Source organism: Bos javanicus, chromosome 10 (assembly GCF_032452875.1).
Source record: "Bos javanicus breed banteng chromosome 10, ARS-OSU_banteng_1.0, whole genome shotgun sequence".
NCBI classification, from domain to species: domain Eukaryota; kingdom Metazoa; phylum Chordata; class Mammalia; order Artiodactyla; family Bovidae; genus Bos; species Bos javanicus.
In genome coordinates this window covers 58,679,719-58,703,452 of record NC_083877.1, presented here as the reverse complement: position 1 = coordinate 58,703,452, position 23,734 = coordinate 58,679,719, and the positions used below count along the sequence as shown (strand labels likewise).

The following is a 23,734-nucleotide window of genomic DNA, read 5'->3' as shown; positions in this document are numbered from 1 at the left end:
CCACAGGTTCTCAGCAGCTATTTTATGTTTCCCTCTTCCCTCAAAGATTTCTGGACATCCTGGGTGTATCTGATGTGAACCCAGGCCTTTGCTGATCCAAAATAAGGATCCCTCTGCTTCTCCCTATCCCTTCCCACTGAACCCTGGTTTGCCTGTGAGTCAGAACCTCAGCTGTGTACATAGGTAAAGTCTCTTCTCATAAGGTCTTCAGATTAATGTTTTTCAGGAGATGCAACTAGCTGCTGGGATGCTCCACCTCACATCATCCATGATTAGTTTCCAAGCCTGCCTGTGGCCCCAGCTGGAGCTCCTGATGTAGAGGGAGAGAGGGAGGGTGGGCAGGACACAACCTTGAGGGAGCACGTGCTCTAATGGCAGGATCGCTGAGCCTATCAGGCATCTCATCTCACTTCATCCAACCTGTAGGGCACATTCTGTCCTCACTTTTTAGGTGGGGAAACTGAGACTCTATTTCTATGACAGCAAAATTTGCAGAGCTGGAAAGCAGCAGATCTGGCCAGTCTGTCTGGCTCAGAAGCCCCTTCCATCAAGCCATCTTCCCTTTCTTCTCTGCTTACCTCCCAGTGTTGTAGAGAAGGAAGTACAGCTGGCAGTAGGGTCCGCTCAGGTTCTGAGCCAAGACTGGCATTTGGGGGGCTTGTCTACTAGCAGGCCTTGGTTCTTCTCCCAACTTGCCACAGCCCTTCTCTGGGCCTCGGGTCACTTATCTGTAGATTGGAAGTGTTGTTCTCACCTCCATGGTCCTTTCTGCAGTGACAGTTCATGATTTACGCTCTGAACCCCTGACCCTCATCAAGGATGGTCAATAGACCCTTGAAAAGAGGTCTCTTTTGGTCTTTATTTCAACCAAGTTTGATAGGCATTTCATGACCAGTTTGTTCCAAGGTGCCAGGAAGCTTTATTCCCATGTCAAGGGTGGATTTTATTATTACTTATTAGTGGAGTAGGCCTTTGGACTGCCTATTTTACTAGCCTGTTATGGTCCAGGGAATACTTTCCTCTTTTGCTTCTTCCCATATCCAGAGTTACATTGTTAAGATGGTTAATCTTATAAGACTATATATTTGATAATAGTTTCAGGTTGCCTAATCATCCGGTCCCATCATTTCATGGGAAATAGATGGGGAAACAGTGGAAACAGTGTCAGACTTTATTTTTGGGGGCTCCAAAATCACTGCAGATGGTGACTGCAGCCATGAAATTAAAAGATGCTTACTCCTTGGAAAGAAAGTTATGACCAACCTAGATAGCATATTCAAAAGCAGAGACATTACTTTGCCAACAAAGGTCCATCTAGTCAAGGCTATGGTTTTTCCTGTGGTCATGTATGGATGTGAGAGTTGGACTGTGAAGAAGGCTGAGCGCCAAAGAATTGATGCTTTTGAACTGTGGTGTTGGAGAAGACTCTTGAGAGTCCCTTGGACTGCAAGGAGATCCAACCAGTCCATTCTAAAGGAGATCAGCCCTGGGATTTCTTTGGAGGGAATGATGCTGAAGCTGAAACTGCTGTACTTTGGCCACCTCATGCGAAGAGTTGACTCATTGGAAAAGACTCTGATGCTGGGAGGGATTGGGGGCAGGAGGAGAAGGGGACGACAGAGAATGAGATGGCTGGATGGCATCACTGACTCGATGGACGTGGGTCTGGGTGAACTCCGGGAGTTGGTGATGGACAGGGAGGCCTGGCATGCTGGGATTCATGGGGTCGCAAAGAGTCGGACATGACTGAGCAACTGAACTGAATCATCATTCATTTTATCTGAGGCTCAGATACACATCTAGTAATACCAGGAACAATAATCTTGTAAATTCACATGTCATAGTCACTTTAGTTGTGTCCAACTCTTTGTGACCCCATGAACTGTAGCCCATCAGGCTTCTCTGTCCTTGGGATTCTTTAAGCAACAATACTTGAGTGCGTTGCCATTCCCTCCTCCAGGGGATCTTCTTGACCCAGGGATCCAACCCAAGTCTCTTATGTCTCTTGCATTGGCAGGTGGATTCTTTACCTCTAGCACAACCCAGGAAGCCCAATCTTGCAAATAGGCAGATACAAGTCACATAGCTAAGAACTTTGGTGAAATCATAAATAATTATATAAATTCTTATTTAAAGAATTTCTATTAGGTTTGGTCCATTATCTCCAAAGGTTGTCTGACTAGTCTGACCTGCACCAACCACTATGATTAAGGGAAATTATATGTTGGCATTGTATATAAAGATCACCAAAGATGTCTACATCTACATGGTGAGTTATGGGTCTTTGTGTCCATTATAGGATTAAGAAAAACTGTTATCGTCTAAGGAGCTACCTGATTGGTGTCAGAAGGAGAAAAATTGATCTTTATGGCTAAGCAGGTATTTCTGCCTTTGAGGGGTGGTTTGGTTAATGTAAATACAGATGCACAGTGCACACTAGACAGGAGAAAAAGGGCCAAAGAGAAAAAGTACCAAAGAGAAAAAGCTATATGTTTAAATTTTTCTGGTGTTTCCTTAAAAATTGAATTTTTATTTTTATCAGCATCACTCAGTTTACTGTTGAGGTTTTAAAGTGAACTCAGAAAGCAGTTACCAGTGAAACTATCTCCTTTATTCCAAGGAAATTACTTATACAAATCTTGCTTTAATATACCAACTACATAGCCTTAGTCATGTTTCATTCCTTGGAAAATTCTCAATTCTTTTCCTTTCCTTTGCTTGTGAAAAATCTCTTCAACCTCTGATCAGTCATCTCCCCTGACATTTGAGGTAAAAGAGGTCTGTTTCCTAGTGAGTTTGGTCTGAGAAGAGGCTACATGGGGAAAGCAGAACTGCTTCTGTGTTCCCTCTGAACTAAGTCTATAGACATTTGAAAGTCTAGCTGACATCATAAGAAGCAGTGGATTGTCTGTCCACTGAGACACCCCCAGAAGGTCATTGCCATGGTAAACTGACCATCATCCAAGTTTTAGGCTCTGCTTTATGGGCTTGCAATATGTCTCCCTCACTGTCTCAGCACCAATAAATCCACCCAGGCTAATGGAGTTTGTGGAGACAAGCTCCAAGCCTGAAAGTCAATGTGCTGATGAAAATAAGAAATTGTAACCGCCAGATGGACTGCACATTCAGGACTCTCTGTCTGCAGGTACACAGAAAGGCAGATGAGAATCAGAGTATCTATTGCTGAGCGTAAGAATGGGGAGAGAGGATTTAATTATAGGATATGGGTTCATTTAATGGCACCAGATCTCAGCAACCCTCTGTCCCCATGAGGGAAGCATCCTTCCAGGTGGAACAGAGCTGGTAAGGCCTTAACGAGGCTCCTTCTCTACAGAGCTTGGGTGAACCTCTCCAGGCTTTCCGTGGCTGACCAACTTCCTTCAGATCGGTACAGTCTTTCTGAAACTATTTTAATACCATCTGGTTTGTTTATATTGGAACCAAGTCACCTAGGGTATCTGTTGTGGATCAGGTTCTCTGGAAAGCAGACTCACAGGCAGAGATGTATGTGCACTGGGGGTACTCTTGGGATGAACACCTATGGTGGTATGAAGACAGCAGGGTGGGGAGAGGGAGTTGAAGTGCTGTGCAGATGTGACAGAGGTCAGCCAATCCCACGGGAGGCCCTGGAGCTGCAATGATCCCTTCAAGTTGTTCTGTATAAAGGTGGGAGGCCCAGGCTTTGTTCCCTGCATCCGTCGCTGGATGTGGGTTATCTGTGGGAAGGGGTCATGACTTTGAATGAGGCTGTTCTCTTCAACTGAGAGCAAATCCTAGAGGAAAACTCATCTGAGACATCAGATGGCAGCACTCCTGCAGCTGGTCATCGGTGCCTCAGTCTAGTACACACACCACCTCAGTCCACACTGGGACTTGTGAATATGAGCCTTGATCCCAGGGCCGGATTCTCAGAGACTGCTGAGCCCCATACAAGCCCAGCCATATCAGTGCAGTGGCATGTGAAATGAGTCAGAAGTGGCTGCATGGGATTTCATTCATTTGAAACCTTATTATTAGTTGTTATTGCCTCAGGCACCCTCTGGAATGATAAATCTACCCAGTGGAGGGAACATATGGCCATCACGACCATTCTGAGGTGGTCAGAATCTGGGTCATTACACACTAACTGTGCACCTCCTCTCCCACCATGGAGAGGGACTGCAGTTACAGACCCTCCGTTTGTTCTGTGTTTCCAGTTGCAGCTCCCTTTGCCTGGGATGCTCTCTGCCTAGCCTTCCCCCACGTCCAGCTGATAACCTTCTCATCTTTCAGGGTCCAATGTGAATGTCACCTTCTCTTGGAAAACAACGCTCCCTGCCCCCCTCCCCCACCAGTCCAGCTCTATTCCAGTGCCTAGCAGAACTTCTTATGCCCTCTCTGGGCCCCTAGAGCACCTGTTATCCCTGCCTCAGGCAGCTCCATTCTTGTGGTTCTGTTGGTCTTTCTCCTTTTGAACTCCTTAAGTCCAGGGACTGGATTTCACCCCATCTGTATCTCTGAGCACAGAGCGAGACAGATTCAGTGGATGAGCTGCCTGGATGAAGGAGGGAACTTGAAAGCTTTGACTCAAGAATGAGAGAGCAGTCAGGCTGAAGAGAAGTTATGGTGGATTGAATTAGAAAGAGTTCGTGTCAAGAGGCCCAGCAGGGAAGCTCCTCATCCTTCTCGACTTGCACAGTTTCACCTGAAATCCTCTGTGAATAAGCCCTCTCCCTGGTCCGCAGGTGGTGCTGCCTCATGTCTCTACCGCCTGCCCAGTGTGTGGCTGAATATACCAGCAGTCAGTGCATGGTCAAAATGTGTTGAATAAATGAGAGAATCCAGAATTCAAGGATAAAGGCCAGGACTGGGATGTTGCAGTAGGAAGGAAGTGTTAACTTAAAAATAGTTTGAATGTAGAAACGATAGCCTTAGATGACAGGCTGTAGCATCTGGAGAACAGGGAGGGTTCGTGCCAGAGGAGAAGGCAGTTTTGAAGGTGGAAGAGTCAAGTAAGTCAGGTTTGAACATTGAGTTATGGTCAGCTCACATGGTCCATCCACTGAATATGAATACTTAAGTCAACAAAGCAGGACTCTGGGTAAGAGGAAATGTGAAAATTATATTGTATAGCAGAAGAGAAGCATGGTACATAGGTCTCAGAGCTCCTGTTCTATTTGTGATGCTTCACTTTAAATACTTTGAGCAGTTTTTCAGGATTTTTCCATTCAGAAATGACAACTATGGATTTTCTGTCTAGACTTCGCTATCCTCTCAGTGGCTGTCAAATGGAACCTTCCTTTGCTATTTCCCATTCAGAAATGTTTCCTAAGTCGCAAGAGAGACTCACTTGCCTCTCGGCAGTTGTTCTTGAGTCGCTCAGTCAGTCTTTGTGACCCTGTGGGTCACATGCAGTCTGTGGACTGCAGCACACCAGGCTTCCCTGTTCTTCACCATCTTCTGGAATTTGCTCAGACTCACGTCCACTGAGTCAGCAATGCCATCCAACCACCTCATGCTCTGTTGTCCCCTTTTCCTCCTGCCCTCAGTCTTCCCCAGCATCAGGGTCTTTTCCAATGAGTTAGCTCTTTGCATCAGGTGGCCAAAGTATTGGAGCTTCAGCATCAGTCCTTCCAATGAATATTCAGGGTTGATTTCCTTTAGGAGTGATCCTGACCTCCTTGCTGTCCAAAGGATTCCCTGCAGAACACTTGCTTTTTGATAAACTACAGAATTAGCCTCATGGTATTTCAGCTCCATAAAAGCAAATTTCTCTTTGTAAAATACCACTCAAATCTTCATTATATACAACAGTTGAAAATTTACCAAAGATGTATTTAAGGATTGTAAAACCATTCAGAATAAACCTACAAACAAATGTAATGACCATTTTTCTCTAACCAGGTTATCCACTATCCTGCCTGACTTTCCTGAGGAACTCATTCGTATAGGAGTCCTGCTGCTACTGCTACTGCTAAGTCGCTTCAGTCGTGTCCGACTCTGTGTGACCCCATAGACAGCAGCCCACCAGGCTCCCCTGTCCCTGGGATTCTCCAGACAAGAATACTGGAGTGGGTTGCCATTTCCTTCTCCAATGCATGAAGGTGAAAAGTGAAAGTGAAGTCGCTCAGTCCTGTCTGACTCTGAGCGACCCCATGGACTTCAGCCTACCGGGCTCCTCCATCCATGGGATTTTCCAGGCAAGAGTACTGGAGTAGGGTACCATCTGAGTTTTGCCCATCTATCTCAGCTTCTTTTCTAGGATTTTATGAAGTTTATCTCTGCCTCTTCTAAGGCTTGAAATAAACTACTTTTTCTCCTTTTTTTCCTATTTAGGTTTCTATACACAGTAGGGACAAAGCCTTGCAATAGCGGTTACTTGATGAACCAGCTGGAGACAGACAGAGAAAGTTGTTGAAGCTGGCTGAGCAGAAGCATTGACTTTGTAGAGGTCAAGGAAGCCATACAACTGTGCTGATTTTATATTTCTTGAAAAATTAAGAGTTATCATATCTCCCTCCCCATGAGGTCGTTTGAAGAACGGATAAGAAGAGGACAAAATACTGGTCTTTTGCCTTTGTGTGGAGCCCTAGATTCATTTCCTACTTAGTGTGTTGGTGATTGATGTTGAAAGAAATAACATGCTCTTCCATTAGTGATATAAACTTATGGAATGTATAAACTCTTGAAGTACTTATAAACACTTAACTATATGGAAGCTGCAATTGCTTCTCACTTACAACAGTGAGAAGCAGATAAAATATTCCCCAAATAAATGTTATCGTGAAAGTAATATATTTCTGGATTAAGTTAGGGAGACTTTACATCTTTTCACACAGATGTATCAGTATCAAAGTCTTTTCAAATCCATAGAAGTTCAAACATATCAGACCTTTCCACTGCTCAAGACTTTTTTGGTATCCTCTTTGGTGTGGCTTAACATAGCATTCTAAACATGTTTTTGATGTGTATCTGTTTATATGATTAAACTCACATTTTTATGCATATAACCTGAATCTAAGTTCACATGAAAAAGAAGCATATTCTTAGAAAAATTATAATGAAAAGATACTGGTCAGACCAAATATTAAAATATTATAAATCTATGATAATTAAAACATGACTGTATCACTAATATAGACTAAAAAGCAAGGCAAATATATGCTGGAATTTATTACATTATAAAAGTTGTATCAGGTAGGGAAAAGGTAAATTATTCATTTAATGATGTTCAGACAACTATTAAATACATTATTATATGAAAAGAAAAGTTGGATCTCTAACTCACTTTTAACAGCAAATTCCAGATAGACCCAAAAAAATTCATAAAGAATAAAATTATAAATGTAATATGTGAAAATATGAGTGATTTGACTAATAATAGCAGAATGTGAAATAATCTTTTAACAAACCACATACACACAAATTAGTACTCTTGCCTGGAAAATCCCATGGACGGAGGAGCCTGGTAGGCTGCAGTCCATGGGGTCGCTAAGAGTCGGACGCGACTGAGCGGCTTCACTTTCACTTTTCACTTTCATGCATTGGAGAAGGAAATGGCAACCCACTCCAGTGTTCTTGCCTGGAGAATCCCAGGGACAGGGGAGCCTGGTGGGCTGCTGTCTATGGGGTCACACAGAGTCGGACACGACTGAAGTGACTTAGCAGCAACTACATAGAAATAACAAAAACAAGTGTGCATGAGAAAGAATTTTCAAGCAAAATTAAAAGAGAAAGGGCAAACACAAAGCTGAGAAAAATACTTGCTACCTGTGTAACTGATAAAGAGCTATTTTATACAATAATTACTTCTGCATATATAAAAGTGAGTGAAAGTCACTCAGTCATGACTGACTCTTGCAACCCCATGGACTGTATAGTCCATGGAATTCTCCAGGCCAGAATACTGGAGTGGGTAGCCTTTCCCTTCTCCAGGGGATCTTCCCAACCCAGGGATCAAACCCAGGTCTCCTGCATTGCAGGCGGATTCTTTATTAGCTGAGCCACAACAGAAGCCCAAGAATACTAGCGTGGGTAACCTATCCCTTCTCCAGCGGATCTTCCTGATCCAGCTATCGAACTGGGGTCTCCCGCATTGCAGGTGGATTCTTGACCAACTGAGCTATCAGGGAAGCCCATATATAAAAAGCATCCTGCAAGTAAATGTGAAATGGAAAAATGATATGAACAGTTATCAAAAAGGAAATGTAAATGGTTCAAACATGAAAAGATGCTCAACTTCGGTGTATAAGAATAGAAGTGTAATTAAATGTATAATGAGATATCATTTTTGGTAGCCTATTGGATTAACAAAGATTGTCAAACTAGAAAAACAAGAGGCTTTATCAATGATGAAGTTTTGTGAGCAAGAGGGATTCTATGTCTCTGAGATTTAACCTGTAATCTGTTTGGATTTTGAACTTCTTGAAGAAATGTAGTTGTCTGTGAAGTAAACTGGCATTTAAAAATAGAGTTTGCAACAATAGTACATGAATTGCTGTAGGCAAAAATCATCAGTAGATGCTAAAAGTAGTGAAAAAGTTATGATTGAGATACAGAGTTTTTATTCAGCCTCATACTATCTCTCTATAAGCTACTTAGTAATAACAAAGTGAGAAGAAGTGACTGTACAGTAGTTAACCCAAGCAGCCACCATCCTGTAAGGAAGCCCAACTGGCCACGTGTATGGGATCTGAGGCTCCCGGGGCAGATGTATGTGACGTATGTGAGTAAAGGAGCCTTCAGAAGATTCTAGCCTTTGGGCTTCAAGCTTTCCAGCTACCTCCAACAACATCATGGAGCAGAGGCAAGCCACTCTTGATGTACCTTGTCTAAATTCCTAAACCCCAGAATCCATGAGCATAATAAATGACTGATTAATGGTGGTGAGTTTGGGGATAATTTGCACAATAAAGGACAGAGATGGTATGGACCTACAGAAGTAGAAGAGATTAGGAAGAGGTGGCAAAAATACACAGAACAGCTGTTTAAAAAAAAGTCTTTATGAGCCAGATTACCACAATAATGTGGTTGCTCACCTGGAGCCAGACATCCTCGAGTGTGAAGTCAAGTGGGCCATATGGAAGCATCACCATGAACAAAGTTAATGAAGGTGATGGAATCCAGCTAACCTATTTAAAATCCTAAAAGATAATGCTGTTAAAGTGCTGTGCTCAATATGCTAGCAAATTCAGAAAACTCATCAGTGGCCACAGGACTGGAAAGGGTCAGTTTTTCATTCCATTCTCAAAGAAAGACATTGCCAAAGTATGTTCAAACTACCATACAATTGCACTCATTTCACATGGTAACAAGATTATGCTCAAAATCCTTCAAGCTAGGCTTGCACAGTACATGAACTGAGAACTTCCAGATGTACAAAGTGGATTTAAGAAAGTCAGAGGAACCAAACATCAACTTCTGTTTTACTGATTTCACTAAAGTCTTTGACTTTAGTGGATCATAGCAAACTGTGAAAAATTCTTAAAGATATAGAAATAACAGACCAATGTCAAGTCTGTATTTTGTCACCCTGCTTATTTAACTTATATGCAGAGTACATAATGAGAAATGCCAGGCTGAATCACATCCTGATTCCAGGATGAATCACAAACTGGAATCAAGGTTGCCAGGACAAATATCAACAACCTCAGATACGCAGATAATACCACCCTAGTGGCAGAAAGTGAAGAGGAACTAAAGAGCCTCTTCAGGAAGGTGAAAGAGGAGAGAGAAAAAGCTGGCTTAAAACTCAACATTCAGAAAACTAAGATCATGGCATCTGGTCCCATCATGGCAAATAGATGGGGGAAAAATGGAAACCGTGAGAGACTTTATTTTCTTGGGCTCCAAAATCACTGTGGATGGTGACCACAGCCATGAAATTAAAAAATGCTTGCTCCTTGGAAGAAAAGCTATGACAAACCTAGACAGCATTTAAAAAGCAGAGGCATAACTTTGCAACAATGGTCAAAGCTATGATTTTTTCAGTAGCCATGTATGGATGTGAGAGTTGGACCATAAAGAAGGCTGAGCACTGAAGTATTGGTGGTTTTGAACTGTGGTGTTGGAGAAGACTCTTGAGAGTCCCTTGGACTGTAAGGAGATTAAACGAGTCAATCCTAAAGGAAATCAATCCTGAATATTCATTGGAAGGACTGATACTGATGCCGAAGCTCCAATACTTTGGCCACCTGATGCAAAAAGCCAAATCATTGGAAAAGACCCTGATGCTGGGAAAGATTGAGGGCAGGAAGAGAAGGGGACAACAGAAGATGAGATGGTTGGGTGGCATCACTGACTCAATGGACACGAGTTTGAGCAAACTCCAGGAATAGTGAAGATCAGGGAAGCCTGGTGTGCTGCAGTCCATGGGGTTGCCAAGAGTTGGATACGACTTAACTGATTGAACAACAACAATGAGTAGTAAACGCATTCACCTATGTTTGTGGAAGGTGGTAAGCTTGCCTGAGGGAAAGTGTTGATGGTCAGGGAAAGCGTTAATTTCCCATGGGAAGGGAGGTACTAGTGAGCCAGTCCAGCTCATGGATGACTTGGTTTGGTTGACACTGTATTTCGGAACGTTGAACCTGTGTTTGGTGCCTACAGGTGAGACATGCTCCTTTTTTCCCACAGGCTCTACTTACAGATCATAAGTGCCTTGCTCCTCTAGACATTTGGAGTAGGGAACCCTTGTAACCTAGACACCACTGTACAGGTAGGAACAGCCTCATCTTTAGGTAAAGAAAATGCTGTTGTTTTGGGGGTATCTGGAAGGCCGAACCTCCTTTCCTTCCACAAGTCCTGCTTGCTGATGCTTATAATTTTCTTAAGCAATTCTTTGGGAAAATAGCTATGTTTGAAGGGAGGAAAAGATTTTGGATTTATGTATGTTTTATAACTGAGGTAGATAAATTCAGCAGATCAAGAAAAACTGGAGGGGGCAGGTGTTGATAAGAGAACCTGAGACACGGAGCATGTATGCTGAAGTTTGTATGGGGAGGTTTGAGAAACTCTACGAAGCAAGCATCTCAACTGGTAAAGAATCTGCCTGCAGTGCAGAAGACCCCATTTCAATTCCTGGGTAAGGAAGTTCCCCTGGAGAAGAGATAGGCTACTCACTCCAGTATTCTTGGGCTTCCCTGGTGGCTCAGACAGTGAAGAATCTGCCTGCAATGCAGGAGACCTGGGTTCGATCCCTGGTTTGGGAAGATCCCCTGTGGAAAGGCAAGGCAATCCATTCCAATATTCTTGCCTGGATAATCCCCATGGACAGAGGAGCCTGGTGGCGTCCTGTCTATGGCATCACAAAAAGTCAGACACAACTGAGTACCTAAGCACAGTGAACAGTTAACAAAGCTAGTAGCAAGAATTTAATGGCTGAAAGGGCAGAATTAATCTGTAAAATGGGGGAGATATCTGCTTTGTAGTATTATTGGAAGAATTAAATGAAATAATTTTGTAAAGGGCTGAACACAATAAGAAAGTACCTACAGTTATGATTGCTTTCTTGGTGTGAAAGAATGAACACTTCACAATAAATTGAAATAAGAAAGGCTGAAGAACGAAGTGTTCTCAGCTCCTAATCTATCCAAGCTGAACTAGGCTAGAAGAGGAAACCCCCATGCCTATGTCTGGCTGGATTAAATATCTGGATATTTGGAAATAACCAGATAAGGAACTATTTCATTCATATCTGACATCTTTGCCAAAAGAAGAGTTTGTCTGATATCCATCTCCATCATAATGGGTTTCTTCAGTTCAGTCGCTCAGTCGTTTCCAACTCTTTGTGAGTTGAATCATGAATCACATGAATCACAGCACGCCAGGCCTCCCTGTCCATCACCAACTCCCAGAGTTCACTCAGACTCACATCCATCGAGTCAGTGATGTCATCCAGCCATCTCATTCTCTGTCGTCCCCTTCTCCTCCTGCCCCCAATCCCTCCCAACATCAGGGTCTTTTCCAATGAGTCAACTCTTCACATGAGGTGGCCAAAGTATTGGAGTTTCAGCCTCAGCATCAGTCCTTCCGATGAAATCCAGGACTGGTCTCCTTTAGGATGGACTGGTTGGATCTCCTTGCAGTCCAAGGGACTCTCAAGAGTCTTCTCCAACACCACAGTTCAAAAGCATCAATTCTTCGGTGCTCAGCCTTCTTCACAGTCCAACTCTCACATCCATACATGACCACAGGAAAAACCATAGCCTTGACTAGATGGACCTTTGTTGACAAAGTAATATCTCAGCTTTTAAATATGCTATCTAGGTTGGTCATAACTTTCCTTCCAAGGAGTAAGCGTCTTTTAATTTCATGGCTGCAGTCACCATCTGCAGTGATTTTGGAGCCCAAAAAAATAAAGTCTGACACTGTTTCCCCATCTATTTCCCATGAAGTGATGGGACCAGATGCCATGATCTTCGTTTTCTGAATGTTGAGCTTTAAGCCAACTTTTTCACTCTCCTCTTTCATTTTCATCAAGAGGCTTTTTAGTTCCTCTTCACTTTCTGTCATAAGGGTTGTGTCATCTGCATATCTGAGGTTATTGATATTTCTCCCGGCAATCTTGATTCCAGCTTGTGCTTCTTCCAGCCCAGCATTTCTCATGATGTACTCTGCATATAAGTTAAATAAGCAGGGTGACAATATACAGCCTTGACGTACTCCTTTTCCTATTTGGCACCAGTCTGTTGTTCCATGTCCAGTTCTAACTGTTGCTTCCTGACCTGCATATAGGGTTCTCAAGAGGCAGGTGAGGTGGTCTGGTATTCCCATCTCTCAGAATTTTCCACAGTTTATTGTGATCCACATAGTCAAAGGCTTTGGCATAGTCAATAAAGCAGAAATAGATGTTTTTCTGGAACTCTCTTGCTTTTTCGATGATCCAGTGGATGTTGGCAATTTGATCTCTGGTTCCTCTGCCTTTTCTAAAACCAGCTTGAAATGTGGAAGTTCATGGTTCATGTATTGCTGAAGCCTGGCTTGGAGAATTTTGAGCATTACTTTACTAGCGTGTGTCATGAGTGCAATTGTGCAGTGGTTTGAGCATTCTTTGGCATTGCCTTTCTTTGGGATTCGAATGAAAGCTGACCTTTTCCAGTCCTGTGGCCACTGCTGAGCTTTCCAAATTTGCTGGCATATTGAGTGCAGCACTTTCACAGCATCATCTTCAGGAGTTGAAATAGCTCCACTGGAATTCCATCACCTCCACTAGCTTTGTTCATAGTGATGCTTTCTAAGGCCCACTAGACTTCACATGGGTTTCTTTTTTTTTTTTTTTTAATTTACCAGAAATTCACATGGGTTTCTTAGCATTTCTCAATTTGGCCAAAATTGAGAGGATTTTATGGCCATCATGAGGTCTGGTTTGCCCTCAAGTTGGTTTTAGAAAAGGCAGAGGAACTGGAGATCAAATTGCCAACATCTGCTGGGTCATGGAAAAAGCAAGAGAGTTCCAGAAAAACATCTATTTCTGCTTTATTGACTATGCCAAAGCCTTTAACTATGTGGATCACAATAAACTGTGGAAAATTCTGAAAGAGATGGGAATACCAGACCACCTCACCTGCCTCTTGAGAAATCTGTATGCAGGTCAGGAAGCAACGGTTAGAACTGGACGTGGAACAACAGACTGGTGCCAAATAGGAAAAGGAGTACGTCAAGACTGTATATTGTCACCCTGCTTATTTAACTTATATGCAGAGTACATCGTGAGAAACGCTGGACTGGAAGAAACACAAGCTGGAATCAAGATTGCCAGGAGAAATATCAATAACCTCAGATATGCAGATGACACCACCATTATGGCAGAAAGTGAAGAGGAACTAAAAAGCCTCTTGATGAAAGTGAAAGAGGAGAGTGAAAAAGTTGGCTTAAAGCTCAACAGTCAGAAAACGAAGATCATGGCATCTGGTCCCATCACTTCATGGGAAATAGATGGGGAAACAGTGGAAACAGTGTCAGATTTTATTTTTTTGGGCTCCAAAATCACTGCAGATGGTGATTGCAGCCATGAAATTAAAAGACGCTTACTCCTTGGAAGGAAAGTTATGACCAACCTAGATAGCATATTCAAAAGCAGAGACATTACTTTGCCAACAAAGGTCCGTCTAGTCAAGGCTATGGTTTTTCCTGTGGTCATGTATGGATGTGAGAGTTGGACTGTGAAGAAGGCTGAGTGCCAAAGAATTGATGCTTTTGAACTGTGGTGTTGGAGAAGACTCTTGAGAATCCCTTGGATTGCAAGGAGATCCAACCAGTCCATTCTGAAGGAGATCAGCCCTGGAATTTCTTTGGAAGGGATGATGCCAAAGCTGAAACTCCAGTACTTTGGCCACCTCATGCGAAGAGTTGACTCATTGGAAAAGACTCTGATGCTGGGAGGGATTGGGGGCAGGAGGAGAAGGGGACGACAGAGGATGAGATGGCTGGATGACATCACTGACTCGATGGATGTGAGTCTGAGTGAACTCTGGGAGTTGGTGATGGACAGGGAGGCCTGGCATGCTGGGATTCATGGGGTCGCAAAGAGTCGGACACGACTGAGCGACTGAACTGAACTGAATAGTAAATTACTACTTTTTTCCTCCACTCTTTTTTTTCTTGCAGTACCACATGAATTGAGATTATGCAAAACTAAGAATGTTCCTGATGGTTAAGTAATAGCTTAATGGAATCTGATAATTTCCAGTTGAGGCAGCTGGTGCAATCCACATGTTAATACCATCCACTTATACTAAGTGAAGTTTTACAGCACTTTCCCATGAAACACCTATCTTGAGCATGAGCCTCCAAGCACTCATGGGAAGTGGGTAAGGCAGGTAGAATCATCCAAATTTTATGGATGATGAAACCAAGATATTTCCTGACTTATTTTCTTTGGGTAATGAGATGAACATGAGGTGAAGTGAGACTTGAAAAGGGTTTACCCAACATCACATGGGTGAGAGCCCAGAACCTGGGTCTAGACTCCTCAGCCTTCCAGCAGTGAGTCCTGCTGCAGAGAGGCAGCATGATGGAGGGGCTGAGGGTTTGGAATGAGAAATGGGCCAAGAATCTAACTCCTTTACTGGCTGAGTCCTTATGGGCAAGTCTCCTTTGTCTTATCATCTATACAGTGTGGGCCTTCCCAGGCAATCATACTAATGTGAGAGTTGTCAGGAAATTTAATGTGAGATCATGAATGCAGAAGCATCTGGCACATCTTCTGCCCCTCCAGAGCATGAAAAGAGGTTTCAGAGTGTCATCATCAGCCTAGTTACTGAGCATCACCATTATCAGGCACAAGGCTTGCTGAGAGGTTGCCCTATACCAGACACTGTGCTGAGAGCGGCACCTAAATTATCCCTTGTAATTGCCACATCAACCTTCTGAGGAATTTATTATTCCTATTGGATTGATGAGAAAACTGAGATATGAGAAAGTAAATAAACATTTGACCCAAGTATACATTTGTAAAAAGGCTGGGCCCAGAGTCAAGACTTTACTGCCTCCTTATTTGTAGATCTGTAGGTGAAAGAAACATTAAAAACACCTGGACTGCAGGCTCAGCTTCCAGGTCTTGCGACTTACAATATTTATTACAAGAAATGTTTTATCAATAAGTTAAAATGCTAAAGTCTGTGAAAAATTTGCTTTAGGCTGTAAGTACAGTGCATTTAAGATTATTCTTATAGTAATCATTCATAAGAACTTTAACTTTAATTAACTTTAACATAAAAACTCTCATAAGAATTTTAATTTGTTCTGTAGTCGGTAATATTTGTTTCTTTTTATTTTTTTATTTAAGAATAATTGCTTTACAGAATTTTGTTGTTTTCTGTCAAACATCAACATGAATCATTGTCAAAATCAACATAGGTATACATATATCCCCTCCCTTTTGAACCTCCCTCCCATTTCCCTCCCCATCCCACCCCTCTAGGTTGATACAGAGCCCCTGTTTGGGTTTCCTGTAATGCTTTCTTGGTGGAACATAAAAGAGGCATGTATGCCTGATGGGCTGGGTTTGAGGACCAGATTACCTTATCTATATGCATTCCTTTTGTCTTGTTGACCTGGTGGAAATGGCATGGCAGTGACTCCCTAGACATAGGTCAAAACCGGCTAAAAACTTCAGTAAGAGAATGAGTAATATCTTGAGTTGAGCCACGGAGAGTTTGTCTTTGCCCTTAGCGCTTGACTTTGTTTTTGAGCTAAGTTCAACTGAAAGTACCACAAATTCCATTCAACTCCATACTTTGACAAAGTTTAGCCAGTTTTTTTGCAAATACAGATGAGAAATTCAGTTCCAGAGACCAACTACTACAGGAGATTGAGGAGGGCCCAGCTAGCACTCTTTCCAGTGGGCCAGTGCCCCACACTTCTGTGGAATATTAGCACCATGAATGGTGAGGGGTGCTGCTTAGAAATAAAAAGTGACAGCTTCCAACTGGCATTTCCCATTAGTCTTTCTAAATGAGATGATTTTCCATTTGGGGGAGGGAAGAGTAAGAAGTCGATGAAGGCAGAGGCAGGTGTCTGGAACTTCCAAAGATGGGAGACTACAGTTTTCCTCACAGGTTGAAAATGATAGAGCCCTCATGTGTATGCATTTCCTTAATAATTTATACATTCCAGTTCTTTGAGAGGTGGTGAAGACAGAATACACAGCACATTCAGAGTCACAATTAAGTACTTAACAATAAGGCAAAATTCTGAAGCGAAAACAGGATTTTCAAATATACATTCATCAACCCAATGTAAAGTCAATGACATTCCATATTCCTTAAGCCAAGTCTGTACATACTTATGAGGTTTGTCAATACCGGGAAAAGAGTGACAAGCTGAACAATTACCCAGGTAACTTGTTTCTGGGAGAGTTTGCTTAGACAACGCTAACCTATATTTTCCCTCTCTCCTTGCCCCCACCCCACCCCAGTTTTCCCCGAGCATATTTTTGTATCTGCATTATCTATATACAACTATATTCACCTTCCATTTCACTTTGTATAGGCAGAGTATGACCTTGGCTGCATATATGCATATTAAATACAGTAGATGTTCAGGAGAATTAGATGGATGAAGTACAGGGATCCAAAGTCTGTTTTGCTCTACTATGTAGCTCCAGCCAGACAAAGGAAACCATTAATAATCACCAAGTGAATTAATGAGGATCTGTTCAGTCTAAAATCCTTTTCTTTCAAGCTTTTGAAGTGTTTGGATACTCATCTAGACCTGACTGCTTCCCTTGTGGCTCAGCTGGTAAAGAATTAGCCTGCAATGTGGGAGACCTGAGTTCAATCCCTGGGATCCCTGGGAAGATCCCCTGGAGAAGGAAAAGACTACCCACTCCAGTATTCTGGTCTGGAGAATTCCATGGACTGTATAGTCCATGGGTCACAAAGAGTTGGACATGACTGAGTGACTTTCATTTTCTAGACCTGACAACACAGATACATCCAGATACACAGATATATTTCTGCATATGTTTATGTCATATAGATGATCTAGATAATTTCAATTTCAAATACTTGCTGCTTTATTAATGCCCATCCTTTAATTTTTAGGATTCCTGCTTGTCCTTTACTTGATTTCTGGGTCAATTAGAATATCTCAGTATTGATCTTGAAAATAAATATGGGGAGTGAGAATAAGGGACAGGCATGGATTCCAAAAGAAAGAAAAGAGCTTCCACTCTCAGGAGCTTACATTCTCATTTTATACTCAGCTGTTGCCCTACTGCCAAACAGCAGGATGAGAAGAATATTCAGGTTGACTCAATGGCAAACATTTACATATTTGTAAATGAATTTAGTTTTTTAGTTTTTATGTGGCATTCAGCAGATACACTTGTAAGGCCATATCAATAATACACAAGGAAAATACTATTAATACTTGGAAAATTCACTCATCTGTTTGATTTGGCGCTAATTCCAAGATGTGCATTTTTCTACGGTTACATATAGTGGTGATTCAGTAAATCAGGTTAACTGTTAAATCTCATAGGTAACTGTTAAATTGGAGCTAGGATAAAATGTGATTGTAGGGGTTCTACCCTGGCTGTGTTCTCTATTGATATGCTTGTTGCTCTTGGCTTAGGGTCATGGAAAGAAAGAAGAGGGAAGAAATGGTGAGAGAGAAGGATAATGGTACAAGGAGCACTCCTTAGAGTTTGAACCCACTGGGTTGTAGATTTAGATATACATTCAGAGTCTTACCCTCCCTGAAAATCACAGAAGCTTCAGTAAGAGTTAATAGGTGCCATTATCTAAATTTATCTCTTGGTTACTGCACTCCTGGAGCTAAGCAACTATGCAGACATGAAAAGAGGAATTTTATTTAATTTAAAATGTATTGTGTGAATTTTTTAGTATGGCAGATGAATGGTAGTAATTATATCTTATTCAGGCTATTAATAAGTTACTTTGTATTCATATACCTGAATCTACACCTGTTGTATCAGAGGTAAGAGAGGAATAAATTGAGAAATTGGGAAAGGATAGTCTTCAATTTAACTTTTTCTGCAGACAAGTCACATGTGGATAAACAAGAGTTACTTGAATGTAGTTTGTAGGAAAAGCCAAATGCTGAATCTGTAAGCATTTCTCCAAGGGTGTGGATGCTGTGGTCCCCACCCCACCAAAAAGCAAGTGAAAACCGTTTTATTCACACTAGGAGGTCCGAGGTACGCAGATGTTGGCCTGGCCTTTGTAATCAAATTGAGTGCTTCTGCCCCAGATGTTAAAAAGCTCCCAATTCAGTGTAGGACAGTAAGGAGCTGGGGTGAGTTTTGCTGGTGGCTTGTCTTTTCCAACTGAGAAGGCAATGGCAACCCACTCCAGTACTCTTGCCTGGAAAATCCCATGGACGGAGGAGCCTAGTAGGCTGCAAATCCATGAGGTTGCTAAGAGTCGGACACAACTGAACGACTTTACTTTCACTTTTCACTTTCATGCAAAGCATGTTTTGTGGAATTGGGTCTTTAGGGCTGCAGTTTCCTGTACAAACTCTTGGCCTCTATTTTCTCTTGCAGTCTGGTGTCTGGTTTGGATCTGGTCAGATGAACCGTGTCTCCTGCCTAGCTGACAACCCACAGGAGGTAAGCCTATAAAACGGCACAGGCCATGGTTGTTCATGTGAGGAGGACTACCTGGCAAAGATGGGTGGTTCCCATGTGGAGTTCTGTTGAGCAGTGCTCTGGGGCAGGGACTGACCAAACTTCTTTAGCGCTCGAGGCACTTGTCTGAATTTCTTGGGGTGAAAATCATTTCCAGCCGGTCTCTGGTCTCGTCTGGATGCAAGGATAAGTCATTTTTCTTCTGCATCTTCTCAACGCACCGACCTTGCAAAGTCTGCACGTGGAAGCGTCTCAGAAGGGTGACCAGGACGACCTTCATCATCACCATGGCGATGTACTTTCCCGCACAGGCCCGGGGCCCAAAGCCAAATGGCTGAAAGTACCTGTAAGGAACCTGGGAAAGAGATCAGACAATTAGCCAGAGTAGTAAAGGCTAGAGTCATGCATCTCCATTTGATTCGCCCTGAAACCACAGTTAGTCAGAATGCTCGGTTTTAGTGATTTGGCCATACTGCTTCTTCACAGACAGGAATGACTATGACTCAGATAAGACTTTCTCCTTCCAGTTTGATTCACCCTTTGTGATACAGACACAGCCTCAATAATCCCTAGTTATGTTTTCATGTGAAGTACTCAGCTAGCTCTGTGGGAAGGCCACATTTTTACTGCTGTTCTGCCAGTCACTGAGGCAAAGACTGTTGTGCCAGGCCGTATAACCTGACGCCAAGGACAATTTAGGCAAAAGTGTGCATTCCTGTCCTATTAATGCCAAGAATCTAAATACTTTTTTGTCATACAAATATTTAAAGGGACACACCTCTCTGTCTTGTCCCCATTTGGATTCTGGCACCTAATAGATGCTTAGTTATTTTAGACCAATTGGCAACATGGCATGGGTTGCTTACATAGAAGCAAAATGAATTAGAGAACTGGTTTAGCTTAGATCATATCTCTTCCCAATATGGCAATGGAAAAAGGGGCACAGAGGGAACTGTATGGATAATTCAGATTTTTTTTTAAATTGCCTGGAATTTGACATAACAGAGGCAGAATCTCCAGTACACCTCAATTAAGAACAAGGTGGGAGTTCTTCTAATTACCAAATCCTGTTTAGAATAGAGACTAGTACTTGTGGGGCCATTTGGAGAACCAAAGGCAGACTGCAAAAAACAAATCATTTCTTCTCATTTGATTTCCATCTAATCATCATTGATGATGCTTCAGCTGAATCTACATGATGACAATATGATAAGTTTAAATGGAAAAGTGGGTTGGTTAAATAAACTTCATCTCATTTTAGGCAAATTAAGGGCCTGAATTGTTCACACTTTGATCTTTCATGTGCCCTCCATGAAGACATTTCCAGGAGCTGGAAAGCCAGCCTCCTTGGCTCAAGGACAGAACTGATGGGCATGTTCTAGCCAGGGGAAATGTGTTCTCTCCTGGTGAGGCTGGAGGGGATGAGTGAATAGAATGAAATGTACAAACACAAATACAGAGGGGATTTAACAGTTGATGCTTTCAAGGGTGGCACACTCAGTTTTAAGGAAGGACTCTTACATTCTTGGCAAAGTTTTCAAGAGTAAACTCATTAGGCTTTGGGAAAAACTCGAGTCTATGCATTCTTCCAAGATTCAGGATAATGTTAGTCCCCTTTTTCACCGGGTAGCCATCGATGACATCATCCTCTAAGGCTTTGCGCATGACCAGGTCCACAACGGGCTGGTACCGCATGCTCTCATTAATAAAGTTTTCCACCACTTTTAGCTTTTGCATATCATCAATCCTTATGTCTCTTTCACCTGTAGAATAAGATTAAAAAGACACAGCTCATGTTAGTTTCAATATATGGTCAGTGTTTAAAATCATACATTTTCCACAGAACAGTTTGCTCTTAGTTGAAAAAATGTATATCTATAATTCTAATGTAAACCAGTAACTGGAGTAAAATATCCTGTGCTTGTTCCGTAGAATGTCTTATGAAAATTTTGATTTGAATTTTATTATCTGAACATCTAGGGGTTTCATAGTTAAGTCTAAATTTCTAGAAAATAACAAAAAAGAAAAACATTGGATCCGCATCCCCACATGGCTGCAGTTGGCTGAGGCTGAGTGTCTGAGGAGCCCTATAGAAAAATTCTCTGCAGCATGATGTAGATCTACTCAGTCTGCTTCAAACATTTATCTGCCACCTCTGTGGTTCTTGAGTTTGGTTCCCTACTCTAAATTCTACAAGATGTTAATTTCTTCTTTAGTCAAAGTGAGATGGTGAGTTTAATCATGTTCAAGGAAATGTTCTCTTCTGGTATCCTGTGCAGTCATCTGTCAGAAAATGTCTTTGATTATCCCTCCTCCCCATCTCATCCAGGACAACCTGGTGTGTTAAGGTGCCAAGAACTCCCTCTCCCCACCACACAAAAGGGGGTCCTGAGATAAGCCCTAGGTGAGCTGGGGATTGGTGGACACCTCTACAGTCTCAGTATGGCCCAACACTGGTCAGACAGGCTCAGATAACTCTAAAGCATTCTCAAATGGAGTATCAGTTCTATAGAATGAAATTCAACCCAGAATCCCAAGGCAGGTCTGTCTCCTGTATAACTATGCTATCCAGGAGAGGTCTTACTTGGTCAGAGAACTCTACTGACCCAGCCCTTCATGTACTGCTCTTTGTGTTTATCTGGGGTGGGGAGGTGGAGGGCAGATGATGGGGAAGGTAATCCAAGTCATTTCCTAGGAATGACCAGGTGTGTGGGTCTAGAGGGAGCACGTGTACATGCACTAGTGTTTGTCCCGGTTTTATGTTTCAAGAGGACTGTTTTGTCAGGGAGACATCATGGAGCACAAGCCCTTTTCACCTCTCAAGGAAATTGTATTAAAGGCTTATGATCTCAAGAGCAATTTGCTCCTTGTTGTCTACAGTCTGTCATTCTATGGCTCTCCTTCTCGCTCCAGTGAGCCTGCTTGTTGAGTTCTCTTTTCCTCATGATACTGAGAGCCCCAGGACTGCAGAGATGGCTCTGGCTCCTTCACCACGGTGCCCCCACACCTGGCACAGAACCCATAACCTAAAATGGGTGCTCAAGAAAACATTCCAGAACCAAAGCCTGGGGGTTATTGTGGTTCCTCGCTATCTACCTTCCCAGGCAGCTTTCCTCCTACAACAGCACATCTGCAGAAACCTTCTTTCACATATTTAATACTTGTATGAAATTTCACCTTATTGTCAACTATTTCAAGCAGCACTCAATTGTTTTAAAGGTAAATAAGATAAAATTTTTTTTAAAATGTATTGCCTTTCATCAAAGAAATAGGTTGTTTCATAGAGACTCTTTAAAGTCAACAAAGAAAAATCTATCATTACAGATATCTCTTCACATGTGTCTGAAATGTACTCCTAAAGAGATTACTTATGTGAAGCATGTTCCAAATAAAGCATTTCATTTTCTCCCAGAAAGCAATTCTGACTTGAATGTGGCAGTATTTTTAGGGGAAAGTGGGGATATCAGAAGCAATGCGAGAATGATGTGAAGCAGAGGCAGAGCAGGAGGAGATGGAGTTGGGAAGAGCTGAGCAGGGACCTGGGGGCTCCCCTGCAGAGGAGGAGAGGGTAGGGGGAAGAAGGGCCTGGCAGTCCAGGACCGTGGGGGAGGGAAACTGATTACTCCTCTGCCTTTGCTATCACATTCTCTTCCTCCCTCTGCTCCCAACTGGAAGAAAGGACTGCTGGAAACCCGGAAACACTGCCTTAAATGATAGCCATTTCCCTAAGTGGACCTTCAAAAGCCTTTGGTACTGACAAGGTAGCAAATCCTTGTGGATGATCTCATGTGTTTTAAACACAGACATATAAAACCACATGTATGTGCTTATGTCACCCTTTAAAAAGACCTTGAAGAATACACAATAATAACAGTGATTCCCTCTGGGAATTGGGATGAGGCTGAGGAGAAAAGTGGTTGGGTTCAGGTGACATTATTTTCTGTTTATACATCTCTCCATTATTTGGATTTTTTCAGTGAGTATGTGCTATTTTAAAATTAGGAAAACACAGGAGGAACCATCATTTTAACCTGTCTGGCATAATGAAAATACGACCCAATGACTTGCCTTATTGTTCTCTGAGCAGATTTTAACAAAGTTTTTGACATAAAAATTTTAGGACATAGAAGCTAATATCAAGAAATTGTTTTCTGAGCTTATTGTTTGTTTGATAAATTCTTACCAACAACAGTCTGGATTTCCCTTATTATTGCCTCTTCAACCTGGGGATGCTTTGCAATAAGAAACAGCATGAAGAACACAGAAACAGACATGGTGTCTGGTGCTGCGATCAGCATTTCCAATATGCACTGGTTTACATTCTCTCTTGTAAGTTCACCACGTTTCTGCAGAATAGGAAGGGAGAGAAATATTGGGAAAGTGAGTGAGGTTCAGAACAGAAAGGGAGGTGGCACTCAAGGATCAATCACCTCAACAAAATGAAATCGTAGGAATTACAAGTCTCTGGAATTGACAGTGGACATTTTTATGAATAATCTTCAGCTCAAAGCTGAACAGTTTAGACATTTATCTATGTATTTAATGTCTTTGCACTCCCTGGTTTTCATATTTTGTATTGTACAGACACAGAGATGTTTAAATCTTAAGGATCAGTCTAATCAGATTGTCTAATACTGAGCTATTTAGTTTGGGTATTAT

At 42.2% G+C, this 23,734-nt stretch overlaps 1 protein-coding gene across 1 annotated transcript in view; it reads right to left on the bottom strand.

Moving 5' to 3' along the window:
* Window positions 1–15,526: 15,526 nt before the first annotated feature.
* LOC133254657 (aromatase) overlaps window positions 15,527–23,734 on the bottom strand; it is a 34,544-nt gene continuing 26,336 nt past the window's right edge. Inside the window, exons 7-9 of the mRNA XM_061428770.1 lie at window positions 23,259–23,421; window positions 20,597–20,838; window positions 15,527–19,430 (exon numbers count right to left, since the gene is read on the bottom strand). Of these exons, the coding sequence (XP_061284754.1) occupies window positions 19,182–19,430; window positions 20,597–20,838; window positions 23,259–23,421 (654 nt within the window). The 3' untranslated portion in view covers window positions 15,527–19,181. The remainder of the gene's footprint in view (window positions 19,431–20,596; window positions 20,839–23,258; window positions 23,422–23,734) is intronic.